The 27,079-nt window shown below is 34.7% G+C and overlaps 1 protein-coding gene across 5 annotated transcripts; it reads right to left on the bottom strand.

Annotated features, from left to right (window-relative positions):
- Nucleotides 1-876: 876 nt before the first annotated feature.
- LOC114257929 (uncharacterized) lies at nucleotides 877-25,345 on the bottom strand. Of its 5 annotated transcripts, none has more exons than XM_082873987.1 (9): nucleotides 25,014-25,345; nucleotides 22,095-22,840; nucleotides 19,484-21,189; nucleotides 10,174-10,400; nucleotides 9,391-10,054; nucleotides 9,224-9,305; nucleotides 4,563-4,681; nucleotides 3,658-3,705; nucleotides 1,572-1,732 (listed from the first exon to the last, which is right to left on the bottom strand). In XM_082873987.1, the coding sequence occupies exons 1-9, from the start codon at nucleotides 25,225-25,227 to the stop codon at nucleotides 1,708-1,710; spliced, it is 3,831 nt and encodes a 1,276-aa protein (XP_082730113.1). In that variant the 5' UTR covers nucleotides 25,228-25,345; the 3' UTR covers nucleotides 1,572-1,707. The 5 variants fall into 5 exon arrangements, with proteins under 5 accessions (XP_028053546.2, XP_082730112.1, XP_082730113.1 ...); XM_082873988.1 differs by having other exon boundaries at nucleotides 1,619-1,732; nucleotides 3,632-3,705; XM_028197745.2 differs by lacking the exon at nucleotides 4,563-4,681 and having other exon boundaries at nucleotides 877-1,732; nucleotides 25,014-25,344.
- Between the last annotated feature and the right edge of the window lie 1,734 nt (nucleotides 25,346-27,079).

The following is a 27,079-nucleotide window of genomic DNA, read 5'->3' as shown; positions in this document are numbered from 1 at the left end:
GCAAACCTAAGTGCTTTCACTTCCTTAATTCAACCCTCCAAGTTAAACTCATAACCTCCTTGAGATTAAGCTCTAAGGAAGATATAGTGACCAACTAGATTATGCCTAGTTTGGTTACTCATATTTAATTCTTTTTTCTATTTTTTTTTTTCCTTCTCTTTTCTTTATAAATCTAAAATACAAATACAATATTTGAAACCTGTTACAATTTTCAATTTATGTATATATATTTTTAAAATTGTAAATAAAAACTCGAATGGTGTTTAATTTCATTTCTAAAATATTATAAACAACTTGAATTTTTGTAACAAAAAAAAAATTTATTTTCATTTGTTTGGAAAACAAAGTTTATTCATTCCTCTCGCTCACCTCATCCGACCACTGCAATCGATGACCTCTTTTAGCTTTCTTTAAGCCGTAGCTGTCAATGACCCCATCTGACTGCCATCACTAGCCATCACCTCTTAACGGCTGACAACCACCTCCACCCATCAATAACCAGCTTTGGCCACCAGCTCTCACTAAAAACCATCGTTGACTATTGAAAACCTTCACCGACCACCATTGACCACACCTCTTACATGATTAGAAACAAAATTTTGAAATACATTTGTAGACCAAGTATATTTTTTGTTTTATTAAAAATATATTTAATACTTTTCTAAGCAAAATTTTGAATTTTGAGAAAGGAAGGAAATGTAATATGAGCAATCATTCCATTGGCCTTGAAGAAGATTACCAGCATCTTGGTACAAATTTGAACATATACTGTAATATGAAAGAACAGAACCTGAAAACTGAAGTTAAGGAAGAGCAAAAAAAAAGAATTATGATGGAAGATGAACACACACACACACACACACACACACACACACACACACACAACTGAAGGAACAATTCTATTCGTCAGCACAATTTCAATACCATTCGATGATCCCTTTCTAATACAACATTATCTAGTGACTAACTACCATCTTTAACTAGACTAATTGATTACCAACCGACGCTCAACTCAGTTTCTCAATCCCAATGTAATCCGAGTTTTTCCCAAAATGCCAATAAAACCTATGGCTTGGTATCCACTCCAATGTGGAAAACTCAAAAGTAATCATCCGCCTGAAAATATAAAAATAACAATCAACAAAGCAAAAAAAAAAATGAAAACATGGAAATTCAAATCATTCTTTCATTGATTCCAGCTCAACTTTGCGCCCACCCGGAGACAAACCTGATAGTTGAAATTTGAGTATTTTTAAAGTGTATCTCACAACTAATTTATATCTCCCTTAAATTCAACCAAAAAGCCCGAGGAAAAATGTTCTGTACAATGTCGGATATGAGAAGCTGAATATATATATCATCGTTGTTTCTCAAGAGAGTGAGTCTCTCTTGCACTGATGCCAAAGTACATTCAAATTTGAAAAGGCATGGCATTGTCTTCTCACATCATTAGATCAGATCAACCTCACAGTGCGTAAGAATTAGCACCCTTCCCCACTCTATTCTTCCCTATCATAGACTAGGAAGATCATACCCACTCAAAGTTCATCTCTTTAGGCAAAATTAAAGCAATTAGGCAATCTGATGGATTAGGAGCAATAGACAGCATGGAACACACATCAACTGAATAAGGGAGAATGAAGAGAAGTCTTGCCCACATGGATTTGGCAGCTGGGATCTTAATAACGCCAGCACATTCCCTCTGCTTCAAATATGATATGAAATCCTGAAACTGCAAAAGTTTTGCAACATCAAAAATCAACCACAACTATGTTTTAGAAAGAACGGAGACACTGGATCATTGACTGACTAAAGTTCATCTTTAAGGTCTTTGACATGTGCTAGCAAAGCTGACTACCAACTTGCAATCATTACCTAGGCAATATACGAATTATGATTGTTAAATAAGTAGATCTTCAAATCATTAAAAAAAAAAAAATACAAATACATCCTACCACCAAGACTAATAAATACCCAATGTATTAATATATCATGAGCTTCGTTATGCTAGGATGGTGAGCCTATATATTTTTCCGACATTTAAAATCACATCATGTCCATCCACGTAACTGAATTCAGGTCGAAACTATAACAATTTATTAATGGTATATTTTAATAAACACCCTTTCAGTACTGCTTATTTGCTTTTGTTTCTTTTTTGTTTTCAAACTACCAGTTAACCGTGAGATGGATACTTTATTTTTATTTTATTTTTTGAAGTAATATTTCATAAGATTTATTTTAATTGAATTATTCATTTATATATCTATATGTGTGTATATATATAAGTTTATTTTAAAAGTATGTTGTGATGTATACAATAATATGAGAATAATCTTAGTACTTCGTTCATGCTATAAAAATGTAATTTATATAAACATATGTAATAGTTTTAGTTAAGTTATAAATTATTATTTTTTTTTAAAAAAATCATGTTGCGAGGTATGCAATGTATAAAAATAATTTTAGTCCTATCGTACTATAAAAATGTAAATTAAATGAGTATACATGATGATTTTAGTTACCCCTCAAATATTTGCAAATATCAACTTCCTCATTTATGAACCCATATGTTTTTTACTCATTCATCTATAAACCCATACATTTTCACCAATTATGAAAATGTATCACTTTCAACCCCTCTAGATCACCTTCAGCAAGGATGCATTTATATGATTTTTATAGTTGAAGGGATCAATATGAACAAGTTCACAGACAAGGGAGTAAATTGATATTTTTTGATAGATGAGGGGATCTTGGTGTAACTAACCTAATTATTTATATGTATGTCTGTGTACAAACATAAAAAATTATTTTAAAAAGTTTATTGTGATGCATGTAATGTTGAAAAATAATATTAGACCTACCGTACTATAAAAGTGTACATTAAATAAATATATATATGATGTCAAATTATAGCATAGTAAAGTAAACACTCACTTTGATAGTGGAGATAATTAACAAATTAAAGGGATAATTAATAATTAAAAAGTAATTTTAATTATTTAATATGATTTCTTAATTTATATGCAATTAAATATATTCGAAAAGTAAAACTATAAAAAAAATATTTAAAAAAGTTAAAATGAAAAATATGTTTAACATATAATTCGAAAGAAAAATCTTAGGCAATGTGTTAATGAAAATGTAACTTAAATAACTATATACGATAACTTTATATAATATTAAAAATATTTATTAACTTATTAATAAAATAAATTTACAAGCAAAAATCAAATATACAAAGAATGTGTCGATTTGAGAACCTATTATAAAAATAAATGATTTTAATTAATAGATGATTGGATTAGGAAAAAAATTGCTAGATTAATCGATGTAGTATTCTTTGTGATTGGCTATATTGTATTAAATTTTATATAAATAAAAAATTAATTTGATAATTTTTTGTAACCCATATGGTGTGGTATTTTAAAAATATAAGACTTTAGACAACGCCAAGTAAGTAAAACATAAGAGAAATTTTAAGGGTAAACACTACTTTAATATATAAGATGCTTATTGAGGCCAAAAGAAATCGAGATAGAATGGTTTGAGTTTTCCAATGCTCATCTGGTGATTTAATGAACAACTCAAAACACTTTTTCATGAAGTATAATTACAGTGTAATTACCAAAATAAAAAGATGCAATAACTTACGCCTTTACGGTCACTTTCAGCTGAGGGGAACAGCACGCACACTTCTCTCTGCATGACATGCCAGAACCGTAAGATATCACATTCAAAGACAGCATCATTGTCAACTCAAACCAACTTGAAAAGCTAAGAAATATCTCAACTCTTAAAATTTCTAACTTCTACATAATGCTGACCAAGTAATAAAGAGAATAAATAAAATAATAATGCAAAGACCACTCAATGAACACTTGTGAACTCTTCTCATTTAAACTTTAGATTAAAGCTATGAAACTATGACAATTTGGAAGTACACAGAAATAAACTCCCTACCATTAGTGTATAATACAAACAAAAGGGCTAGCAGATGGTGTCCTGAGATGACCTTTGATGATCTAATTACACCTCTCTATCAAGATGGCAATTCAGTTGTATGACATTCAAAGTTACTCAGACAACAACAAATTTGGCAATCACTCACCACTATGCATAATTTGGACTTTAGAAAGTATCTACAAAATATAATGAATATTTGGAAACAAAGGTCAGTAAAAATTCCAAGGACTGAAAACTTGTAATGAAAGAGGGGAGGAAAGGCATATGCTGTTATTGGGACAGTATATTTTGTAGGGAAAAATACCATTTTACTCCGTCCCAAAGCAGTTCACTCCTTCACGTTTTAAATAGCCAACTATCCCTTGTAGTTTTGAACTAAAATGCTACCGCTACATTTTGCACCCAAATGGATGGAACATTGTGCCACATGTGCCTGTTTTGAGAGCAGGAATTTTTTTTTTTTTTTAGTCAAAGTAGAATTCCAATGTGAAAAAAATAAGATTCCCTTGTTTTCATCTTCTACCTAACTAAACCCTAACCACCACCGTCCCGACACCCCACTTGCCACCTCCCCCACCATCTCTCCCACCTACCTCGCCATACAGCAATCCTCAATAATCTTTGCAGGACCACCATGGCAAGTGACAAAATCTTGGAAAGCCATAGGTCTTGGCCTCCACGATGGTAAACCTGAATGCTGATAAAACACAGGCTGATATTAAAAAAGGAAGAGTCAGTCAGATGGATGAGTTATAAATATTAAAAAGAAATACATGCAAACTCCATTCACCTGAAAGTGCCAAGAAGATTTGCCTGCCAACTCTCATCCCCACCTCAAGATCAACTTCATGTTGGCTGATGTGTATATGTACATGTCGTGCACACGTTCCAATAAACTGAAGATATATATGTGGTGTTGAATGATATGGTGGTGGTGTTGTGTGGCAGTGATGTATGACGTGTTAGTGGTGTTGTGTGGGAATGAGGAAGAGGGAGATGAAGTGGTCTTGTGATGGTTTCCAGTGAGTCGACTCACTGAGTTAGTGGTTTAAAAATAAATTTGAACTTTTTAAAACTTATTTTTAACAAGAGGGTAATATTGTAAATTCAGCTTATCCATTAATAGAGGGTTATACTTTGGTCCAAAACCACATGAGTGGTATTTGGCTATTTTCAAATGGGAGGTGAAGTGCTCACAGGGAACATACCACATGGACACAATGTTGTTAAATCACAAACCAAATCGTGAATTGTTTAGCTAAAATAGAGAATCATGAATCATATCGAATTATGAATCGTAAAATTCATTTTATTTAGCATAATTTATAATTTTATATCTGTATATACATATAAAAATACACAGTACTTAAAATGAAATAAATATCAATATAACTAAATTGTATATATGTATATACATATGAAACCATGTACTATAATTAATTCACATCATTTTTTATCTTTCAAAAATGACGCCGGCTCATGCGTTATGCAAACAAAAATGATTCATAGTGAATTGTAGCAAATCGTAGTGAATCACAATTGAATTGTAAGCTTCACTCAATTTAATATTCAACAGAGTGAAAAGAATCATTTTGGTTGAAACTCATATCGAATTGATGTAGTATAATAAATAGACCAAGTGTTTGTTAAATAGATAAACTAAGTGTTTGTTAAATAGCTTATTAGTTGTAGTATATAAATAGGTGATGTAATACCCATTGTACTTAGTTTTGGAATAAAGAATATACATTGTAATTGGAGTAGAGCTTAGTTTCTCTCTCTAGCCCTTGCGGATTTTACCCCTAATTGGGGCATTTGTCTTCTATCTCTCAATTTGATCTTGATTTGGCATTTGGATTTCATTATTTGGTATCAGAGCCTAAGATTCTGTGCCTAAACTCTTTCAAATATTAGTTTAATTCTCGAAATCTAATCTCTATTTGCAGCAGAGTTGTATTTTTTTAAACAGTCCTTGGTGATCGTACATTGATCCAGGAAACCCTAACCTTGGATGTGTCTTCACAATCTTGAATCACATCTCATAATTGAGTTCATGGGAGTGAGATTCCAGTTTGCAATGACTCTGGCCAGCCAACATCTAGTTCATCGAAGCCTAGTTAGTTGTGATCTGAGTTCACAATCAAGCTCATCCAATCGCGATCTGAGTTCGCATTCACAATACACCCTAGCCACTCGAGATTTGAACCTATGCTTTCGCTAATGTTCCATTCTGATTCAACCTAGATTTAGAGTCGTAGCCCACATGCAAGTTGATCTTCCATGGAACAAGATCACAATCTGACTTGAAGTTGAACCCTAGCACTTTTGATTTGAAGTTGCACTAGATTTTGAGTTGCGATTATATTTCACTTCTGATTCGAAGTTGCGAAACTTGATTTCACACCAGAACTGAGATCGATCCACAATAAGGCCCAAGATTCATCATCGCGATTTCAGTTTGTGATTTCAAACTCTGAGTTCTTCGCTGATTTGGGTTTTCCATGCTTAAAGGTTGATTCAATTTCAGTTCATGTTCGTCCCTGAATTTCAAACCTGGAGCTCTCGGTTTGACCTTGAACTCATTCAACTTCGAATTGATTTCAGTTTACAAATTCTGAATTTCTTGATTTGGAGCAAGTTTTGAAATTCTTATACTATGATTTGGGGGATCTGTATCTGGGATTGGGATCCGATTGGGATCATCTGCTTATAGTATGTTCTTGAATTGATTGAACTGTTCAACACTGAACTGTTTGAATTGTTCCATTATTATTCTTGAACTGTTGGTTGACTTGGGTTGGTGATCCTTGATTAGACTTTGGAAATCTGAGTTCTACATTCTTGATTGTTGGCTGGAACTCAACCTTTGTTACTGGTCCATTCTTCTTTGGGTTCACCTTGAAAGGTTTTAATAATTATGTGTGGCTTCACTGGAGTGTGTGAAATTGGTTGATTAAGCTGGGACCGTTGAGGAGTGCTCAACTGATCTCATATTACTGCGATCATGAAAATTGGGCTGTTTTGTGTCCATGACTCAACGAGGTAGCAGTCGACAGGAAGGGTATGGTAGATCTTATGCAGCAAATTTTCAGTTAAGAAACCGAGATGAATTTCTCAATTGGAAGGAGTACTGATGCTAACCAAATTCATAATCAAAGAGATGAGTTGAAACAAATGAGTAGACGACTTGTCGCATTGCAAGCCGCCACTAAAATTTTTGACAACTTCAAAGAAATTATTTGAAGTTTATCGTTAGGACTCTTTCATACCTCTACAAAGTTGTTTTGAGTTGAGTAGGTTGCTTCTTGTGTGCTCAATTCACATTTGTGCCAAGGGAGGAAGGAAAGAACGCGTTCAATGTCGAATTCCAGCTCGTGATCAACTACTCTCATGGTTTTGCTTAGTGGATGCATCATCATCCATCCTATCATTGTGTCAATCTTCTCAGCTTTGCTTTGGAAGATGTCATTCGCCAATCATTGGTCTCATTCCGACAGATTGAGTACTCTTCTGCATGAGTATGCAGGTTAGAGGTGAAGAGGTTTGGAAATGGAGGTCTATCCGAGTTTTTGTAGTGGGAGGACATGAACACACCTATGGTTGTTGAGCCAAGGATGCAAGGATGAAGTTCAATGTATTTGCAGACGGCTAAGTTGAGAGAATCATGTTTGTTCTTGAGTAAGGAAATACAGCACCTATTCCTTACATATGGTTACATGAGTAGAATTACAATGAGTTTACTCAGTTGCTACTTAAACTTGAGGACAAGTTTCTTAAAGAGGGAGAGTATGATGTGGTATAATAAATAGACTAAGTGTTTGTTAAATAGCTTATTAGTTGCAGTACATAAATAGGTGATGTAACATCCATTATACTTAGTTTTGGAATAAAAAATATACATTGTAATTGGAGCAGAGATTAGTTTCTCTCTCTAGCCCTTAGCAGTTTTACCCCTAATTAGGGCATTTGCCTTCTCTCTCTCAATTTAATCTTGATTTAGCATTTGGATTTCATTACGAATTGTATGAATTTAATCACAAATCGTAAGATTCTAACAACCATGAATGCACATGAAATTTTTTTCCCCCCTGTTTTATAATTTTGGAAATTCAAAGGTAAATTATAAAAATATTGGATTTTAAATAGGTATTGGTTCCCATTGGTTGAGGATGGGAGGGGTATGGGTGGAGATAGACCTAACCTTTGGATCCCACGTATTTGTAAATAATTTATACAAGCAAAGTTATAAGTAACCAAATTAGGCTACAAAAAAATATAATGGAAAAAGTGGGTATGATTCCATAATTTTGAGAAATAACACTTCACCATGGATTTATGTAGAGGGGAGAAGAGGGACACTAACCTAAAATATTAATTAGTTGGCAAAAAGTTGGTTCATGGAAAAAAGTTGAGAATACCCCATAATAAATGAAAATAAAAATGCGAGCCCATAAATATTAAAGGCTTCGGTAGAATACGTTAAATGTTTTATACCTATAGATGCACCAACAAGGTTAGCTTACACTCTATGGTCCAGTTCTTTGAGCTCAGGTTCCTATGAGGGAATTGGTACTTTAATTTAATATACACAAGATGACACTCTATTTTAAAGCCAACCTAGAAAAGTTAAAATTACCCTAAAAATGAACACAGGGTGAGGCAATGGAAACAAAGGTCCTAACACTAACAATAATGCCATAAGATGCTCCACCCCAATACAATTCTGAACCATAGAATCTCTAATCAATATTAAATGCCAACCAGGAAATCAACGATTGTGCAATATCAGATAAGTGAAGTACTGTCACAGGTCGCATACTTGTGTCAAGAAATATAACTAATCAATCTTCTTTTTAAATCACAAAATCAATTGATCAACCAATATGAGATCGTGTAATACTATCACTAGTTGTACACTTATGGAAGATATATTATTAAGCAATCTTCTATTAAAATGGACAAATATGTAGCTCACCAATATACAAAGTCACAATATTTATTCACAGTAAAAGCATATTCATCATTGAAAATCTGGAACTAGCTACTAAAGAACATGGCACCAAGCATTACTGGATGTTGCACCGGAATATTCAATATGGTATCAATAATGAAAGTTAGCAGCTTTAATTGGGTTATATAACTGATTGCATAATCTTCACTTGCAGAAACATAGAACTTAATATGAGAAAACCTGAAAGAGAGAGAGAGAGAGAGAGAGAGAGAGAGAGAGAGAGAGAGAGAGAGAAAGACTCACTTTATATGGTGGGGTACTGGAAAATGTTGATTTCACATGCCGAAAATCCGTGCGCTTTGTCATATCTAATTTCAAAGGCCATCTGCATAAATGTCAGTCAAAGAAATTATCAGAGACTAGTCTCCACCCAGTCATTTACAAAGACAAAATAAAGATGAAGTCATTACTCTGCAGGCTCAGAAATGGCATTCGAGTACTTGCAAGCATCAGAGTCCACTCTATGTGCATAAATTGTACAATAATGAACCCCACTTTTACACAATGTGCCCTGCCACTGATATTGCAAATACTGTCCAGAACTTTCCAAATGGGAAGATTCCACAGCTGGAGCTGGAGCTGGAGGGGGAGAACTAGGAGGTGGTGGAAGCAGAGGTGGCAGAGAATGAGGCAAGGGAGGTGGGGTTGGAGGTAATGGAGGTAGCATGTCAGGCTGAGGAGGTGGTAGGGTTGCTACAGGGGGTGGCACAACAGGCAGGGGAAACATCTGGCTGGAGTGCTGCAGTGAGCTTCCCTGCATTTGTGCAAGGGGAGTAACAGAAGCAGGTAGAAAAGGGGCTGCAACAGGATGAAAGTGAGGATTATTAGGTACTACACCTGACGAGATTGGGTTCAAAGGCAGATGATGGCTACCGCGTGCATCCCAGGAACTGTTTGGAGGAAAATACATAGGTCTCATGAATGGATATGATTGAAATGGCTGTGGTGGTGGCAGAGCAGGTGGCTGAGCTGGTGTGGGTATGCATGGAATGTTCCCCGGTGCAGAATGCAGCTCAAGTTCAGGTTTTTTCGACATCCATGTCTGGTCAGTTGTGCCAGAAACAACATGACCACCTGGAAACTCAATTGGAAAAACTAAAAGCCATTAGAATGCAACTCATTCAGCAGAAAGAAAGAACTTGTTAAATCTTTACTGATAGAACAAATTCATATCTAAGTTCACAGAACATCACCTCCATTTAAAGGATTTACAATTGCATTATTGTCATATCCATCAACTTTTCTTGCCCCAACTTCAGGTGTTCCTGCACAATCAAAAGCAGTCCAGTTTGACTGAAATGTATGCCCACTTTGTATTGTGGTTCCATGGTTTTCTGGAGTTACTCTGGGTGTTGCAAGGTCTGGAGCACTGCTCTCAGGTTTTACTGTGAAAGGAACAGTTTGGTGCTTCCCAGATTGACTGTTCAAGGAAAAGGTGGAAAGCTTCTTGTGAAATATGAAGACGAATAACAAAATTGTGAATACATTCAAGAGCTAAGGTTAGCAGAATTTCATAGGTCTATTACCGAGTTCAAGTCTCTTATTGTATCTAAGTCAAAAAAAATTAATTAAAAAAAAATCTCTCCTGTTGTATATCTAAACACCAAGGGTTCTGAGAAATGTAAAGAGAACAACATGGTGAAGGCGGCATGAGTAACCAAGCAGTATTCCATATCCAGTCATAAAACATGAACTAAAGTAGGAAACACGTCAACAATATATCCTAATTATCTGAAACAATTTCTTCGAGAAATAAATATAAATAAGATCGAACCATTTTTTGGACTCTTTTTCAAATTTGATGAATGTTGGTTGACTGTAAATTTCATTATAATTCTATTATTCATAGTATCCTTTCCTATTTAATCCATTTGAATTCCATATTCAAAGTTGCTGTGGAAGTTGATATAAGAAGGGAAAAGGAAGGCCTGAAAGCCATTTTGGACTAGGTGCCAAGCAGTATTCCATATCCAATCACAAAACGTGAGTTAAAGTAGGAAATACATCAACAATATATCCTAATTATCTGAAACAATTTCTGTGGAAGTCTTATAAATTCAAAGTCGTATATAAGAAAGGTAAAGAAAGGCCTGAAAGCCATTCTGAGCTTGGTGCCCTATTGGGATAGCTATAGCTTATGTAAAAAGGTGACTTTAGAGTATATTATGGAAGACTAAACAGGTAATTGGTGTTCAGAAAATGTATTAAAATTTGCAATTAGCCACCAAAAGTAATTGTCTGTCTGTATGCCTATAATACTAAATGAGTGAGTAGGAATGTAGGAATGTTGAAATGTCAATGTACCCTTATAATATCAATCAGTTTGGTCACGCTAAACTTCGATGACATTAAAAAATCATTGTTGTTGCTAAAAAAAAAAAATTGGAACTTATAGACCTAAAGAGTAGGCTTTAGCAAGCATGTTATATAATAAATATTATGAAAATATCCATAAGAGCATCCTATATAACCCTAAACATCTAAACATGCACATATTTTATACTCTTTCTTCATAACTTTATTGTTAATTGCATGTTTTATATAAAAATTTGTTTTGCATGTTCAAGCATGTGGTATAAATATTTATAGTTCTAGGATTTTTCGAAAGAAAGGAAAACGGAAAGGAAAAGAAGTGACAAGAAAAATAAAGGAGAAAAGCTATTTTCATTTCCTTTTTCTCAATAAATCTTAGATTCAAACATAGCATAGCATTAAATAATGAAATTTATAGTAGGCACATGACACATAAGAACACCTGCCCGTGATGCTTGTTAATATAAGCATGCAATAACTAATCTTCTTGCCAAGGAACATGGCCAAGTTATATGTCTTGGGTTCAACTCCCACTGTTCCAAGAGTAAACTTTTCTCGTAGGTTCATATAAAGGGCCGTAAAACCAATTCAAACCACAATTTTTTCTTTGATAAGTAAAAACCATATAAATTTATCACAGAAGGACAAGAAAAAAAGTGACATAGCTGCTGGACGTGAGGTCAGGCCATGGCCAATGTCCAGATGAACTGCTCCTGCCTGGTGTGAGAGGGTGAGAGAGAAATGTAATTTTTTTTTTTTTTTTTTTTTGATAAATAGAGAGAGAAAGGGAATGGTTGGAGTATGATTAATTAGGTAAGAAAACAATGGGTAGCAAATTTAAAACAGCAACTGGGAATCCACATTTCTGCAAAAACCTAGTTTTTGTTTTGGAAGCTTTTTCATTAATACATATTTCTGCATTTTAACCATGTGTGCAAACACATTTTACCATATTCAATGCCTAGAGAACCAGTTACATTCGAGCAGCCCAAACAGGGCTTTAATATATAGGGAAAAATCCAATAGACCTTCTTGAGGTTTGGGCTTCTAGAACTTTAACCCACCCCCCCCACCCCCCCCCCCCTATCATAGTAAAATAGCCAAAAACTCCTCATGTGGTTTTGAACTAAGTTGCAGCAGTAAGATTTTCCATCCAAACTGAGAATAAAAAAACTAGGGCATACCAAAGGGGACTTGGACACACTTTTGGAAAAGAAGAAATCGAATGTGCCAATGTCAATGCAGTTTCAATTGGATTAATTACGCCCCTTAGAGATTCACTAAACGTTAAGAGGCAAATACGAAAAATTGGTAATAGGTGGCCTTTTCATGATAGCAAGGTCCCTTCAGGCTTGAAGAACATGTAGGGTTTGGTGCCAAAGCGAAATGATGATAGGAGACCAAGTCAAATTTTCTTTTTTTCGTTTCAAGTTGGATTAGAGCCTGCCATAGCTTGTTTTGATTTGTGATTTGAATGAAGAAAATGGTGCACCACTCAACTCTCCCTTTCGTAAAGAGCAGAAGCATGGAACAGGGAAGGAGAACGTGGATATATAGTGCTCGACTGCCGCAACTCAAGAAAAGAAAGGCTTCTATTCTTGTGAAATAGAAAGCACTAAGAATGACAGAACGTGCAACCACGCGCCAAAAATCATGTTTTCCTTATAAAAATGGTGTGACAAAAAGATATTGATGCCCTTCTAGTCAATATATAAGCCAATGCAAGCAAAAGGATTGGGAAAAGTATAAAGAAAGGAAGAACAATCAGTTGAGCTAAAAATACACATTGCTTGCTTAATTTTTGTTTGATTAATTTTAATTTATTTTTGCTTAATTATTTGATTTACTTTCAAACATTGTGAAGACAATATTAATGATTTACTTAGGTGACATATATCTGCTTATTCTTTATGTAACCAAGATTCAGAATGTAAAAACAGAGCAAACTCTTTTTCAACCTTCCAAGAAATAATCGAAATTTCTTTTTAAGAAGAAAGAAAAAACCAATTTCACAAATTAAAAGAAAACAAATATTGTTGAACTTTTGTACGAACTACCAACTAAACTAATGATGCCTGAGTAAATCCAGCGCAAGGTAGGGGCCTAAATCCTTGTATTAGAATATATTTGTATTGTAAAAAATGGTGTAAGCACCAACAATTTTCATTTTTTTTTTCATAATAATTGTCATTTGAAAACCTCTTTAATAATTTTTTCTTTTTCTTTTTCTTTTTATTTTTTGATAATCCATCCTTTCTTAAAACAAAATAAAATTTTGGTATTTTTTTATTATTATGTTTGGTATTAAACCACCTAACTTTTTGACAAGTCCTTTTATAGCTATTTGTGAATGTTGAGAAATATAAATCGGTAATGTTGGAAAGAGAGAATCTGACCAAAACAAAACAAGAAAGACAATGTAATGAATAACAAGGGCTGCAGACCTATATATTTTAGTAAGGGTATAATGATCTTTTTAAAGCTAATATTAATGGAATTGTAACTTAGTCAAATATTCCAGGAGGTGTTTATGGCTATTTTTAAACGAAAGGGAGGTATAGTGCTCCATGCCCAAATCACAAGGGAGTAAAATGAATTTTTCCCAAATATATATAAGGTAAAACAACAAAACAAGATAGAGCAAGGTGAAACATGGTATTACCTAAATCCATTTAATTGAAAAACTGAAGTATATACAAAACATAAATAGAACAATTAGATTAAAATTTGAATCCAAATTCATCACTATAGATTGAGACAAAGCATGCAAATAAATTTTCTTTTCCTCAGTCCATGGGCAATTAAAATAGTATGGAAATTACCACAGTCTGAAGGCCCGATAGAATGCAAAACAACAGTGGAAGAGGCTTGGGTGGGCAGGCAGGGGCCATTCCTTACAGAAAAAATGTGTGACAAACTATGTTTACACATATAGGGGGAGGAACTACACAATTTGATACTGAATAACTGCCTCTTATGTGCTATAGCTATAGCCTATGAAGCACGGATATTCCAAAAATATTGCCGTATTACGGTATTCGTACCGGGTACTGGGTATATAATATTTTAGTTCATTGTGTAATCCTAACCCTTGTTCTAAAATCATCCTAGCTCAAACCCTGCTGAGAAACATCTGAAGTTATGCAACACAAACACGGACATGGAACAAGGTTACAACATGGCACGACATGGACACATCCACACAAAAAATCCCAAAAAAGGACATGAACACAGTTTTCAGACACGCCACAAATAATTATATCATGATATTATATTATCTAAGAATAGTTTATATTATATAGTTATATGTGTGCATAATATATACCAAACCAAACCAAGCCTTAAGTCCCATCAAATGGGGTCGGCTCATGAATTCTTCTTCTCCACACGGCTCTATCAAAGGCCATTTCGTTAGTCAAATTAAGTAGATCTATATCTCTATTTACAACGCTAGCCAACGTTGATCTAGGCTTACCCAGTCTCCTACCACTTCCAGCTATCGTCACTGCATCGCATCTCTTTACTATTGCATCTATTGGTCTCCGTTGAATATGACCAAACCATCTCAATCGATTCTCTCTCAACTTATCTTTTATCGATACCCACTCCTATCCATTCCCGAATACACTCATTCCTAATTCTGTCTTGTCTAGTTTTGCCACACATCCACTTTAGCATCCTCATCTCAACAACACTCATCTTATCTACATGCTGTTTCTTGGTTGCCCAACAATCTGTCCCATTATCCCATACAATATCACTGATCTAATAGCCGCTCTATAGAACTTACATTTTAGTCTAGTGGGTATTCATTTAGGGCATAGTTCCCCAGACGCACATCTCCACTTAAGTCATCCCACCTTAATCATATGGGCCACAACTGCATCAATCTCCCCTGCCGTTGTGATAATCAACCCTAAATAACGAAAATGTTCACTTTTAGGCAGTTCTTAGTTCTCAATCTTCACTTCTCCTCTGCTTTCATTGTTACTGTTACTAAATTTACGCTTCATGTACTCTGTCTTAATTCTGCTTATCTAGAATCCTTTAGATTCAAGTGTTTTTCTCTAAATCTCCAACTTTGTATGAACTCCTTCTCTAATCTCATCCACTAACACGATATCACTTGCAAAAAGCATACACCATGGCACGTCATCCTGAATATTTCTCGTCAAGTCATCCATAACTAACACAAAAGGATAAGGACTTAAGATAGATCCTTGGTGTAACCCTACAATGGTAGAAAATTCATTTGTCTGTCCAGCAGGCAATCTAATAGTAATCACCACCCCTTCATACATGTCCCTAATCACATCAATATAACCTTTTGTCACCCCTTTCTTCTCTAACACCCACCATATTATATGCCAAGGCACTCTATCATATGCTTTCTCAATATCGATAAACACCATATGAATGTCTCTATACTTTTCTATTACTTTCCTCAACAGATAGATCGCTTCCATTGTTGACTTGCTAGACATAAACCCAAATTGACTCTCTGACACTTCTGTAATATCTCATAATCAGCGTTCCATCACCCTCTCCCACACTTTCATTATATGACACATTAGTTTTATTCCTCTAAAGTTGTTGCAATTCTAGACATCTCCTTTATTCTTATAGATTGGCACTAAAATACTCTTCCTCCACTCATTTGGCATGTTCTTAGTCCACAAAATTTTGCTAAACAACCTAGTCAACCGCCCCCCTTTTTACCCAAACATTTCCAAACTTCAATAGGAATATCATTGGGTACTAAAGCCTTATTTGATTTCATCTTCTTAAGTGTGATCTTCACTTCAAAGTTTCTAATCTTGCGATAGAACCTATAGTCTTGATTTATTGTATTACTGGCTATTTCTTCCCCTATTGGCGTACCTCCATATTCCTCATTTAATAATTTCTCAAAATAGTTCTTTCATCTCTCCTTAATCTTTTCATCATTCACCAATACTTTCGAATCCTCACTCTTGATGCACTTAACTTGATTAAAATCTCTTGTTTTTCTCTCACATATCTTAGCAAGTTTGTATACCCTCATCTCTCCCTCCTTACTATCTAATCTAGTGTATAGGTCATCATAAACTTTCAACTTAGCCTCTCTCACTACTTTCTTAACCTCCTTATTAGCCAATCTATAGCTCTTAAGGTTTTCCTTAGTTCTAATCCTTCTGCAACTTTTTAAAGCACATTTTATTTTTTGCCTTAACTACCACTTGAACCTTTTTCCCTCCACCACTAAGTTTCCCTAGAGCTGGGTCCCGTTCCTTTCTACTCTCCAAGCACTTCCCTTGAGATTTTCCTCATACAATTCATCATCGAGTTCCACATAGTTTTAGCATCATCTTCCAAGTCCCAAGCACCTTCCTTATCCATTCTATTTTTAAATATTTCTAGTTTATCTACTTTTGGGGCCCACCATCTCGTCTTACAACGCTCACCATTCTTCCTCGCTTGGTATTGCCCACTAAAACATAAATCTAATACCAAAATCCTATGTTGAGAAGCCAGGCTCTCTCCAAAAATCACCTTATAATCACTGCATTTTAGGCGGTCCACTTTTCTCACTAAAAAGTAATCTATTTGACTCTTAACTAACACACTCTTAAAGGTTATCAAATGTTCCTCCCTCTTCTTATACATAGTATTGGCCACCACCAAGTCAAATGCCAAAGCAAAATCTAAGATACTCTCTCCAGCCTCATTTCTATCACCAAACCTGTATCCACCATGCACCCTTTCATAGCCTAGTTTATCTATGCCTACATGGCCATTAAAATCTCTACCTATAACTAGGTTCTCTCCTACAGGTATCTCCCGTAAGATCTCATCCATTCACTCCCAAAAATCCCTCTTAGTCTAATTATCTAATCCTACTTGAGTGGCGTATGCACTAATAACGTTCACTATATTCCCTCCAATAACTGGTTTAACTAGCATAATCCTATCCCCTTTCCTAATGACCGCCACTACATTTTCTACAAGACCCTTGACAACTATGATTTCTACCCTATTCCTGTGTCTATCCTTACCACTATAATACAGTTTAAAACCGGTATCCTCATTTTCCTTAGCTTTCTCTTACATGAATTTCTAGATTGTAGCAAACATATATAATTGCAACCTTTTCCTCATGCTTCTTAGCCATCTGCTGATACATGTACATATCTTTTTCATTTTGCATTTAATTTTATATGAAACTTCTATATAATTATTCTTAATAATTGTACATTTTTTAAGGATATAAGATATTTATGTCAAATTCTCAAATTTTGAAAATCACTTGTTAACAACTAATCAAAAAGTGTTGGTCACATGTTTATGTTTTATTGATAGACATGGCCATGAAATGACGAATATGTCGCAAAATGAGTGTCAAACACGTGTTTGAAATTAAGATTTTTTTTTTTTTAATTAAGAATATGGGTAAAAGAAAAATGGACACATGTCCAACACTAACACTGACCTTCGTAAGCCTATATTTTTAGGGCTTGGGAAGGGTATTTTGGCCCATAGGGATGGGCTGAACAAATATTTTAGGCCAGTTTAATAAATGGGATGGGCTTGGGATTCATGTCTGTATCCCGGCCTAGCCCAAAAATAATATATTTACATATTTTATTTTGTTTTGTTTTATTTTATTTAGGAAAATATATGATCATGAGTGTCTAGGTTTTCACTTTTATTCCTCAACTTCAACAGAGGTTATAGCTTTGCTTGCGCCTCCAACTCAAGATTTCTATTGAGTCCCTTGTTTTGCAAATCCCACCAACAAAGCCACCATGACTCACCAAACCATTGTCATCAATTAATGATTGTGGATATTATTTAATGACTATATTTTGGAGTTTAACTCTCTGTATTTTGCATCATAAATAAGAAAGTTATTAATGAAACATTATTTGAAGAACTTTGACTTGAACTGTGGATGATTATCATTAACTATGGATGCTTATCTTTTGCCCCTACAATGGTCTATGCCAATGAATTTTTTAAATTAACGCAAAACTATAATTTGCCTGATTTTTTTTTTTTTTTATGTTGGGAACGTTTGAATAGCTTTTAAAGCATTTTTTTAGAAATTAATATGCTTGAATTTTATTTTTTAAAAACAACCCATATAGATATAGAGGCCCGTGTTATGGTATATATGATTAATACCAAACTCCAAGACCTGAGCAAATAATCACGCACACAACAAATCTAGAACGGAAAAATAAAAGAATAGAAAATCAAACTCACCAAAGCAACACAAGAGATTTAGATGATTCACCCAAATAACGAGCTACGTCCATGGAGTCGCAACGGATTTTACCAGATCAATATGAAAGGAGTTACAAGGGTCTCACATACTCAATCTCACAAACTCTCTCTCTCTCTCTACAATGATCTATCTCAATCTCACTATTGTGTATCTCTCTCTAAGATCACAGAACTAATGAATCAATAATATAGAGCTACATGAGTGTATTTATAGAGCTAGTCTTAAACCCAATCCTAAATTAATAAGGAAACCAAAACCTAATCTACAAAGTAAAAACCATAACCAACAAGGAAATAGTTTAGAATCCAAATCTAACCAAACACTAATTTCCTTGTCTCCTTTTCCTAATCTGATTAGGTTCACTCTTGTTTCAGGCTCCACCAATAACAGTCAGATGGGTGGACTTGGGAAATATATTTTCTTTAAGGTTGGGCTTGGGATGACCATATAGGCCCGATATTCAGGCCAGACCAGGCTTGGGTAGAGACAAGGCCTCTTATTAAGTAGTGAAAGCTTCGCCCGAACCTAACACAGCCTAGTCAATGCTCACCCGTACTTAGAAGTGTCCGTGCTTCTTAGATATGAAGTCAAGGATTGTAGGAAGAATACGTGCAACAAAAAATGAGATTTGGACAAAATTAGAAATACATAATTCCGAGGGTCCAAGGCAATTTTTATTCACATGACAAATAATTCCAGCACAAGCATTTCAAATTTGAGTTGCCTGGATTCATATTGATCATTGTGTTTTTGTCATGAATAGTGGAGACTCCACTCTATGGCAATGTAAATTATGGACAAAGTACTATCAATCAATCAAAGCAACTAGGGGCATGTAAACTAGTATACATCATGAATTTATAACAAGACAGCGAATAAAAACATAAGCAAACAAAATTTAAGAAACAAATATCAATTCAAACCTGAATTCTATCTGGAAGAAAGACATAGGACAACCCCGAAGATTCTTCAAAAGAGCATTTGCAGCATCTAAGCTGCTGCATTCAACAAACCAAGAAGAACCCATATGCATATTTGTTCGTGTCAACCTAACAATGGACCCAAAACTGCCAATAGCAAGATCACAAACAGCCATTAGCTCATCATCTGCAAGGAATGGGGACCTAATGTTTGAAATGTTAATCCAAAGAGTGCTCGTAGGCAATCGATCATCTTCCCTCATGCTATTTCTGGATATGTGAGTAATGTTGTATTTTGTACGTAATGATGAAAGTAAGGAAGCTAAACGAGACACCCTTGAATTATAGTTGTCAGAAGGGCTCTCAAGCACTGTTTGAGCATGTGGTGATTCAACTATGTTATTTCCAAGATCATTGCTTCTGAAGTCAACAGGAATAGAGGCAGGCCCAGATCTTGTAACATCCATAGGCCTCACGACGTTAGCCGGAGCTATAATAGGATGACTTCTTTCCTTACGGAGCTGTCTAAGATGTGCCATTACAGCAGCAGCTTCTTCAGGAGTCTCATAGTCCAACAGCAAGGCACCTTCACTGGTAAGGTCAGTAACCATGCACGGGCCCTTGTAAACAGCTTTCGTCGACTCTTGGAGGATCTCATCCTTGGCCCACAGACTTGAAACATTTCCAATATAAACTTGGCAACTAGAACCGACTGCAACACCATTCACAATTCCCCTGGTTCCCAATCCTTTATCTAGGAACTTTATGTTAAGGAAAGCACCCCAAGGAGAGCATCCCCGCATAATCTCTCTAGCTTTTATTGCATCCATAATATATCTGTATTCAATCAAGGCAAATCCTTTAAATGGAAAGTATAAAAACTGTTCTATAGGACCAAACTTCTCAAACTGAAACCTTACAAGAGCTTCAGATGCATCGGGGCCTAAAGAACCTAACCAGAGTTGTTTAGAAGCTGAGAAAATATCCATGGATGCAGGGTCCCCATCAGAGTACCAAATAACGTGACTTTTTGTAGAAGGATGCTGCACTGCCAGATGATGTTTAGGAGATTCAAAAGCAAGATTTACGCCTCCACTGGTTGACCTCAAGGCAGGTAAACTAAGATCCAAGTTTGAAACTTGATTCTTCTCAATTTGGCCAAAATGGTTTAAATGTTTAAATGAACTAGTCCTGAATTCTAATGGTTTTCTTGAGACAGGAGAGGGCATTTGATTGTTCAACAGATCCCTGGGAGTGGAAGACCTACCACGGGATAAATCTCCATGCTCCCCAGTCTCAAAATTCATTGACTTTGAGCCACCACTATCATAACTAGAACTTGCATTCGAGAAATCAGTTTCAAGAGGAACTAATGAGCTATGAGGCTTCAAATATTGACCTGAAAATTTGTCCACCGAATCATCATGAACTCTTGAATTATCTCTTCCAGAAACATCAGAAGAGCTCTCATGTTGATTAGTACTCCTCCTAGGAACCAAATATTGTCTATTTATGTATTTAGATGGATTTGAATCATCTTCATCATTATTTACTTGGATGTCTTCTAGCTTAACCAGCTCGGTAAAAGATTCAAACATTTGTTCCAAGACAGATGTAACTTCTGATACAACTTCTGAAGATGCTGATTTGCATAACTTCTTATATTTGGAGAATATCCACCTTCTCAATGAAGGATCCTTGCCAACAACCTGCATGAGAACAATGCCCAGGTACAAGACACAATCATTTCAAAGTGACAAACCAATAACAGGATCCAACTAACAGCAGTAGATACCACTTGTTTTGATATAGAAACATCAACAAGATTCTATACCTTTGAACAGAATGTTCCCCACTTTCTGTGATTCATAGTGTGCAAAAAATATAGACCAGAACTACACATGATGAAAGCAACAGATGTATACCATTTATATCTGGCATACATTTATATGTAACAAAAGAGATGCTTTTTCTTGCAACTATTTTCAAACAACTCCATTTGTATAGCAAACCATAATTCCACTTCCTGCAAACCACATAGGGGAAAATCAATGCATTCTACCCTCACAGCTCTCATTTACAAAAGGTCTATTATCTCCAAGGTATCAACTTTACATTCTAGTTAACTTTAAAGAATAGTTACACAATATTTACCATGATTGCCAAAAATTATAATGAAGGACGGACTTTTTATGAATATAGAATAAAGGTAACAGTTTTTTTTTAATAACCAAAACAAAAACACTAAATAGACAAGTACCTGTCAAACAAGTGCTATGCTACAAGGTTAACAACAAACCTTCCATAGGCTTCAAGGTCATATCCAAAGCACATATTGAAACTAAAATTCAAAATACCCTTCCATAAGCAAAGATAATTTAAACGATCCAAGCAGTAAATATAGGCTTTCCCGGATACAGATGAAAGAAAATCCATGTTATATAACTAGAAAGACATCTTAATCTAGCAGCTCAAACATCGACCTGAAAGACTTAAGTCACTTCATAGCTAGATGAAATTAAGAAAATCAATACCAGAAGTTATAAAACTTTACTGAAATCAAGATGCACATCCATGAATTCTATTAAAAATTAAAGCAGCTCAGGAGTATTACCAGTCCCAGCAAGCAATTCTTTAAGACAGGAGATGCATCTCCTAGAGCCTGGTTGCCATCTGAGACTTGCCCCTCACTAATAACATCATTTCCTTTATCACCTGTTACCATAGTAGCTGTTGATAATTTGTGCTCATTTCTTGTATTGTCCAAATCATGAGCCACGTCATCAACATTAAGCCTGCTTGTCACTTGACTAAGGAAGTAATGTCCTTCCTTTTGAGCTCCCTCCATTGCAGTGGAGTCAAAGAGCTCAAACCAAGCTGCAAGTGTATTTCTAGGATAGCTAAAGAAAATTTTTAGAAGACAAAGTGCACGGAACTTGGACAATTTAAACAATTCAGATTCATCTTCATCTGAAAACTTTTGCTTGAGCTCAGAAAAAAATTCAGCAGAATCTTGTAACTTGAGAGTTTCCATATCAATAATCTGAAAAATATCCTTCCCCTCAAAAGAGGATATTAGGAAGGTAAGCACATTAAAGAAAACAGCAGAACAGATGCCTTGAATAACTGATGATGTTGGTGCCTCCGATGAAGCAGTATGACAGATATCAGCTAGACCAAATATACAAGCTTTTGCAGTCCCGAATGCAACACCATCAGCATCCTCTCCTCTATTTATCACTGCCAAGCTCCAGTTGTGCATATTGATAATAACTTTAGCTGCAGCTTCAAGTGCAGTTGGACAGTATGACGCATATCGGGGTATGAGATCTGCTACAATGCGCTGGACACTAGTACAACCTGCAAAGTCGGCAGCATTCATAATAGCATACAAAAACCAAACACTAATTGGTTTTGAGTTTTCAAAAACAGTTTTTGAGTTTCTCATTTTAGTGTTTCGTCATCTTTAGTGGATTTCTTTCATATTTTAGTTTCTCATTTTATTGTTTTTCCTTTCTAGATGCACCTAACCTAGATGCACCTAAAAACTAAAATATTTGTGAAAAAAATCTTTAAAAAATACCCAATAAAATAAAAAAAATGTGCTAAGGCACTATTTGGCATAAAGTATATAAGTGCACTTATTTGGGTCACATCACCTTTCTACTTTTCTGCACATCTTTTCAGAAAAAGTCAAAAAGTATACTTATTTAGATCATCACAAATAACCCCTGAATTTTTGTTTTGTTTTGTTTTGTGTTTTTACTATGAAGCACCGACACTTAAAAACAAGTGTCGTAGCCATGTCGAACATACGGACCTAGCAGGGACACATATGGAACACACCAAATGGCCTGTCTCCTTAATTAATTTATTTTCAGGAGACACATCGGGCACACACTAGGGACATGCTAACTTGTCTTTTCTCCCATTTTCTTAGTGCTTTTGATGAATATTGGATGCTAAATATTTTTTTTTCCTTATCCATAAAAAAATATATAAACTGTACGTGTTAATTTAAAAGTATTTTTTTAAAATATATATATATATATAATTAGAGTTAGTTTTTGTTAATATTGATTGTTTGTGAATGTAATATTAATCTAGATAGTAAATAAAAATATGTGAACATATTTTATTGTTGTGTCCCCGTCGTGTCCGTGTCCCTATTTTTTTTAAATCGCCGTGTCCCGTGTCCGTATCCGTATCCGCATCCGCATCATGGGGAAAACAAAAAGCTCAAAAACTGCTTTTTGAAAATTACATTATAGAGCTTTTTTTTACTAAACCAAAGTAAGTCATTATAGAGCTTTTCTTTTATTAAGTAAATTACATTTGCTCACCCTCTTCATCCAAATTATACATATATTATTGCGTCCGCATGTCTGTGACATCCCTTTAAATTAGTATATATGAAGAAAATATTTACTCACACACACACACTCTCTATCTCTCTCTACACATGCACACAAATAATTTACAAACGTCTAGGACATAATAGCATAATTGAAACTTGACAAGCCCAAGGGAGCAGCCATAAAAGGGAAGAATTTAGGGGAGAAAGCTTAAAAAAAGTAACAAGTGCAAATCCATTTGAAGCCCCTGGTCAATTACACTCTTCTACAAAACTTTACTTTGGGGGCTAGGTGTTTGCTTCATTTAAAATCTTTGAGACTTCTATCTGTGTTACTTGAAACTATTCTCAGCAATAGTATCTATGGGTCCAATTAACCAACCAGCTTTAGTGGAAGGTTACCATTATAACCCAATGTAGAAAGTTATACATTGAACTTTTCCTCCCCCAAACTATTACAGCCCAGCATCGATAACCATGTATGCTTCTCCTTCCTCTCCTCTTCTTCAATTTTTCTTTCATTTTATTTTACCAATTTTCTCTTCTCATTTTCATTTCCCACCAAGATTAGTAGCTGGAATCTGTAACTTGCATAAATTTCAATCCCATAATTCTTGGTTGGATTAGGAACACACTTTTGGATTTGGTATGGCATCATCATAGAATTGTTGTAAAATTTACCCATCATCATTCCAAAACTAATTAAAAAGAAAAGTAGACACACAGACTAAGGGAATAAAACCCTAGACTAAGAGCTTTGAACATGAATTCAGAACATCAACTTACAAGGAAATTCGTTGTAAACAACCTTGCAAATATGGATGTCCACACCTAGAGACCTACATGACAAACACATCCCATTTTCTTTGAGTTTTTTTTTTTTTTTTTCCATAAATTTTCACTTTTTTCTTTCAGGTCAGGCAACTACCTAATGCCCACCATCTTTACATTTTAAAGAACAAAAAACCTAACAACAGCCCGTTTTCGTTTGGATTGGGAGAGAAAATAAAAGAAATGGATCTCTCATCATGGCCCTAAAAAAGAATTCAAACGAATTCAATTAAATGTCTCAGTATCACTTCCAGCACACAATCAACAAACAAGACTGAATTGAATTGAGTTGAGTTGAAAGATGATGAATCAAGAAAATCGGGAAGAAGAATTAAAAAAATCTCTGACCTCTAGAAGCAGTAATGAGAGAGAGATAGGGTTGGTCGAGGTGGGCGTCTTTTTGAGAGATAGAGAATTTAATACGCTTGTAAGTGTCGTATAAGCTTCGGATTTCTTCTCTGTTTCTCCGTCGTCTAAGGATTTCTTCTTGCGCTGGTTCTGATACCGGTGGCTCGTACAGCTTTCGCTTTTTCAGAGGCTGCTGCTCCGTCGAAGAAGCCATGCCAGAGACTACACCAAGTTTACGGCGGATGATTTTCGGGGAAGGGATCGATTCTTTCAACTTGTCTGTTTGGGTTTTGTAACTTTATTTTGAGGCTACCCATAACTTTATATTTTTTTGAGGCCCAAGGCATTTCCAATCGTAAATTTGTGTAGAGGGTTGACCAAAAATTCTTTTTTGATATGAAGGGATTCAATTGGGAATCTTTGGTTTGAGTTTAGGGGATGGGTTTTAGAGATAAAAAGTATGAAAAGTTGTTTAGTTTGATTTTTTTTAAAAGATATTTTGGAAAATTATTTTGAGAGAGAGTTTTGGAAAAAGTGATTGATTTGATGTGTATGAGAGAGAGATTTGTTTGAAAAATTTGTAAACCAAACAATTTTTGAGAAATTCTTTTAGAAAAATTTGTTTGGTTTGATTACTTTTGAAAACTTATTTGTAGAGAATTTTTTTCAAAAAATTTTGAAAAACACAAACCAAACAAAGCCAATGAGTGTGTTGTAATTTCATTAAATTACTTATCGATTGGGTAGATGACCAATCGATTGATTGGCCGGTCAATATAATTTTTTTATAAATTTTTGTTTTAAGATAGTTATTCAAGAGATATTTGCGGTGAAAATCTAAGGACAATGAAGAGTGATTTGATGAAAGACACATTAATCTTCAGTTTGATAAAAGAAAAATGAAATCATAAATTTGATAATGGATTTGATGATGGAAAGTTACTTTTTGCTCCTCTAACTATTCATCAAATTCATCATCAAATTCAGGATTTCATTTTTTTTTATCAAACTGAGGATCATTCATCAAATCACTGTTCATTGCCATTAAATTTTTACCACTTGATGTCTCTTAATATCCCTCAAATGATCACCTCAAGGTAAAAATTTGTAAAAAAATTACACTTGTCGATCGTTCGCCCAGTCAACCGGTGGGTTGATGGAGTTACAACACCCTTCGTTGGAGCACTTGATATCAAATGGAGGTTTTTACTCAAATTTAATGAAAAAAATGATTCACTATTGAAGATGTTATAACTAAAAAGAAAAAAAAAAACTTATACCTAAACATACTCATAACTAAAAATCTCATTGTCTTAACTAAAATATTATTATAATTAAAAAAAATTACATAACGAAAAATGTATATGATACAATCTTTTTAAATGGTGTGTATAGTAAAATTCTCCTTTCATCTCTTCATTTTTTTTAATACAATCTAATGAAATATTCGCGTAAAAAAATTAATGACACATTTCAAGGCATATTAAAAGGTCAAAATGTCACTATTAAAGAATTAACTTTTTTTTACTATACATCATTTTTTTTAAAAATTAAAAAATCGATTAAAATAATGAATTTTCAAAACATCTGAGACAATCGTTTATCAATAACTATTTGTTGGATCACATTTGTTTTTTTTCAGAAAATTACCCCCAAATCCAATAGAGCTATTTTCCATGTAATCCCATGACATATTTCCTAAACTAATTGGTCCATAAATTTGTCAATTTGTACCTGGAGGTCCTCTTTTTTAGGGGAGTGCTGCTATTAATACTCCATAAATTATTTTAGATCCCTCAATTTTTAGCTTTTTTTTATTACAATAATAACCTCAAATAAAATTACTACAAAGGGCATCATTAATTTTGGAACACCACATCTCACAATTAAACATACACACTCACTACATCATGAATTAGGATTTAAGAGAGCACTCACCTCCATCGCCACCCATCCATCTTCACCAAATCCCACCTTTAAAACCTACCCATCCTCAATACCTTGAAAACCCTTTGGTGACAATATTCCGGTGATAACGGTGGCAACCATTTGATTACCTACACTTC

This window comes from Camellia sinensis, chromosome 6 (assembly GCF_055761805.1).
Source record: "Camellia sinensis isolate YWXY chromosome 6, ASM5576180v1, whole genome shotgun sequence".
In the NCBI taxonomy this organism is placed as follows: domain Eukaryota; kingdom Viridiplantae; phylum Streptophyta; class Magnoliopsida; order Ericales; family Theaceae; genus Camellia; species Camellia sinensis.
This window is presented reverse-complemented; position numbering and strand designations above follow the sequence as displayed.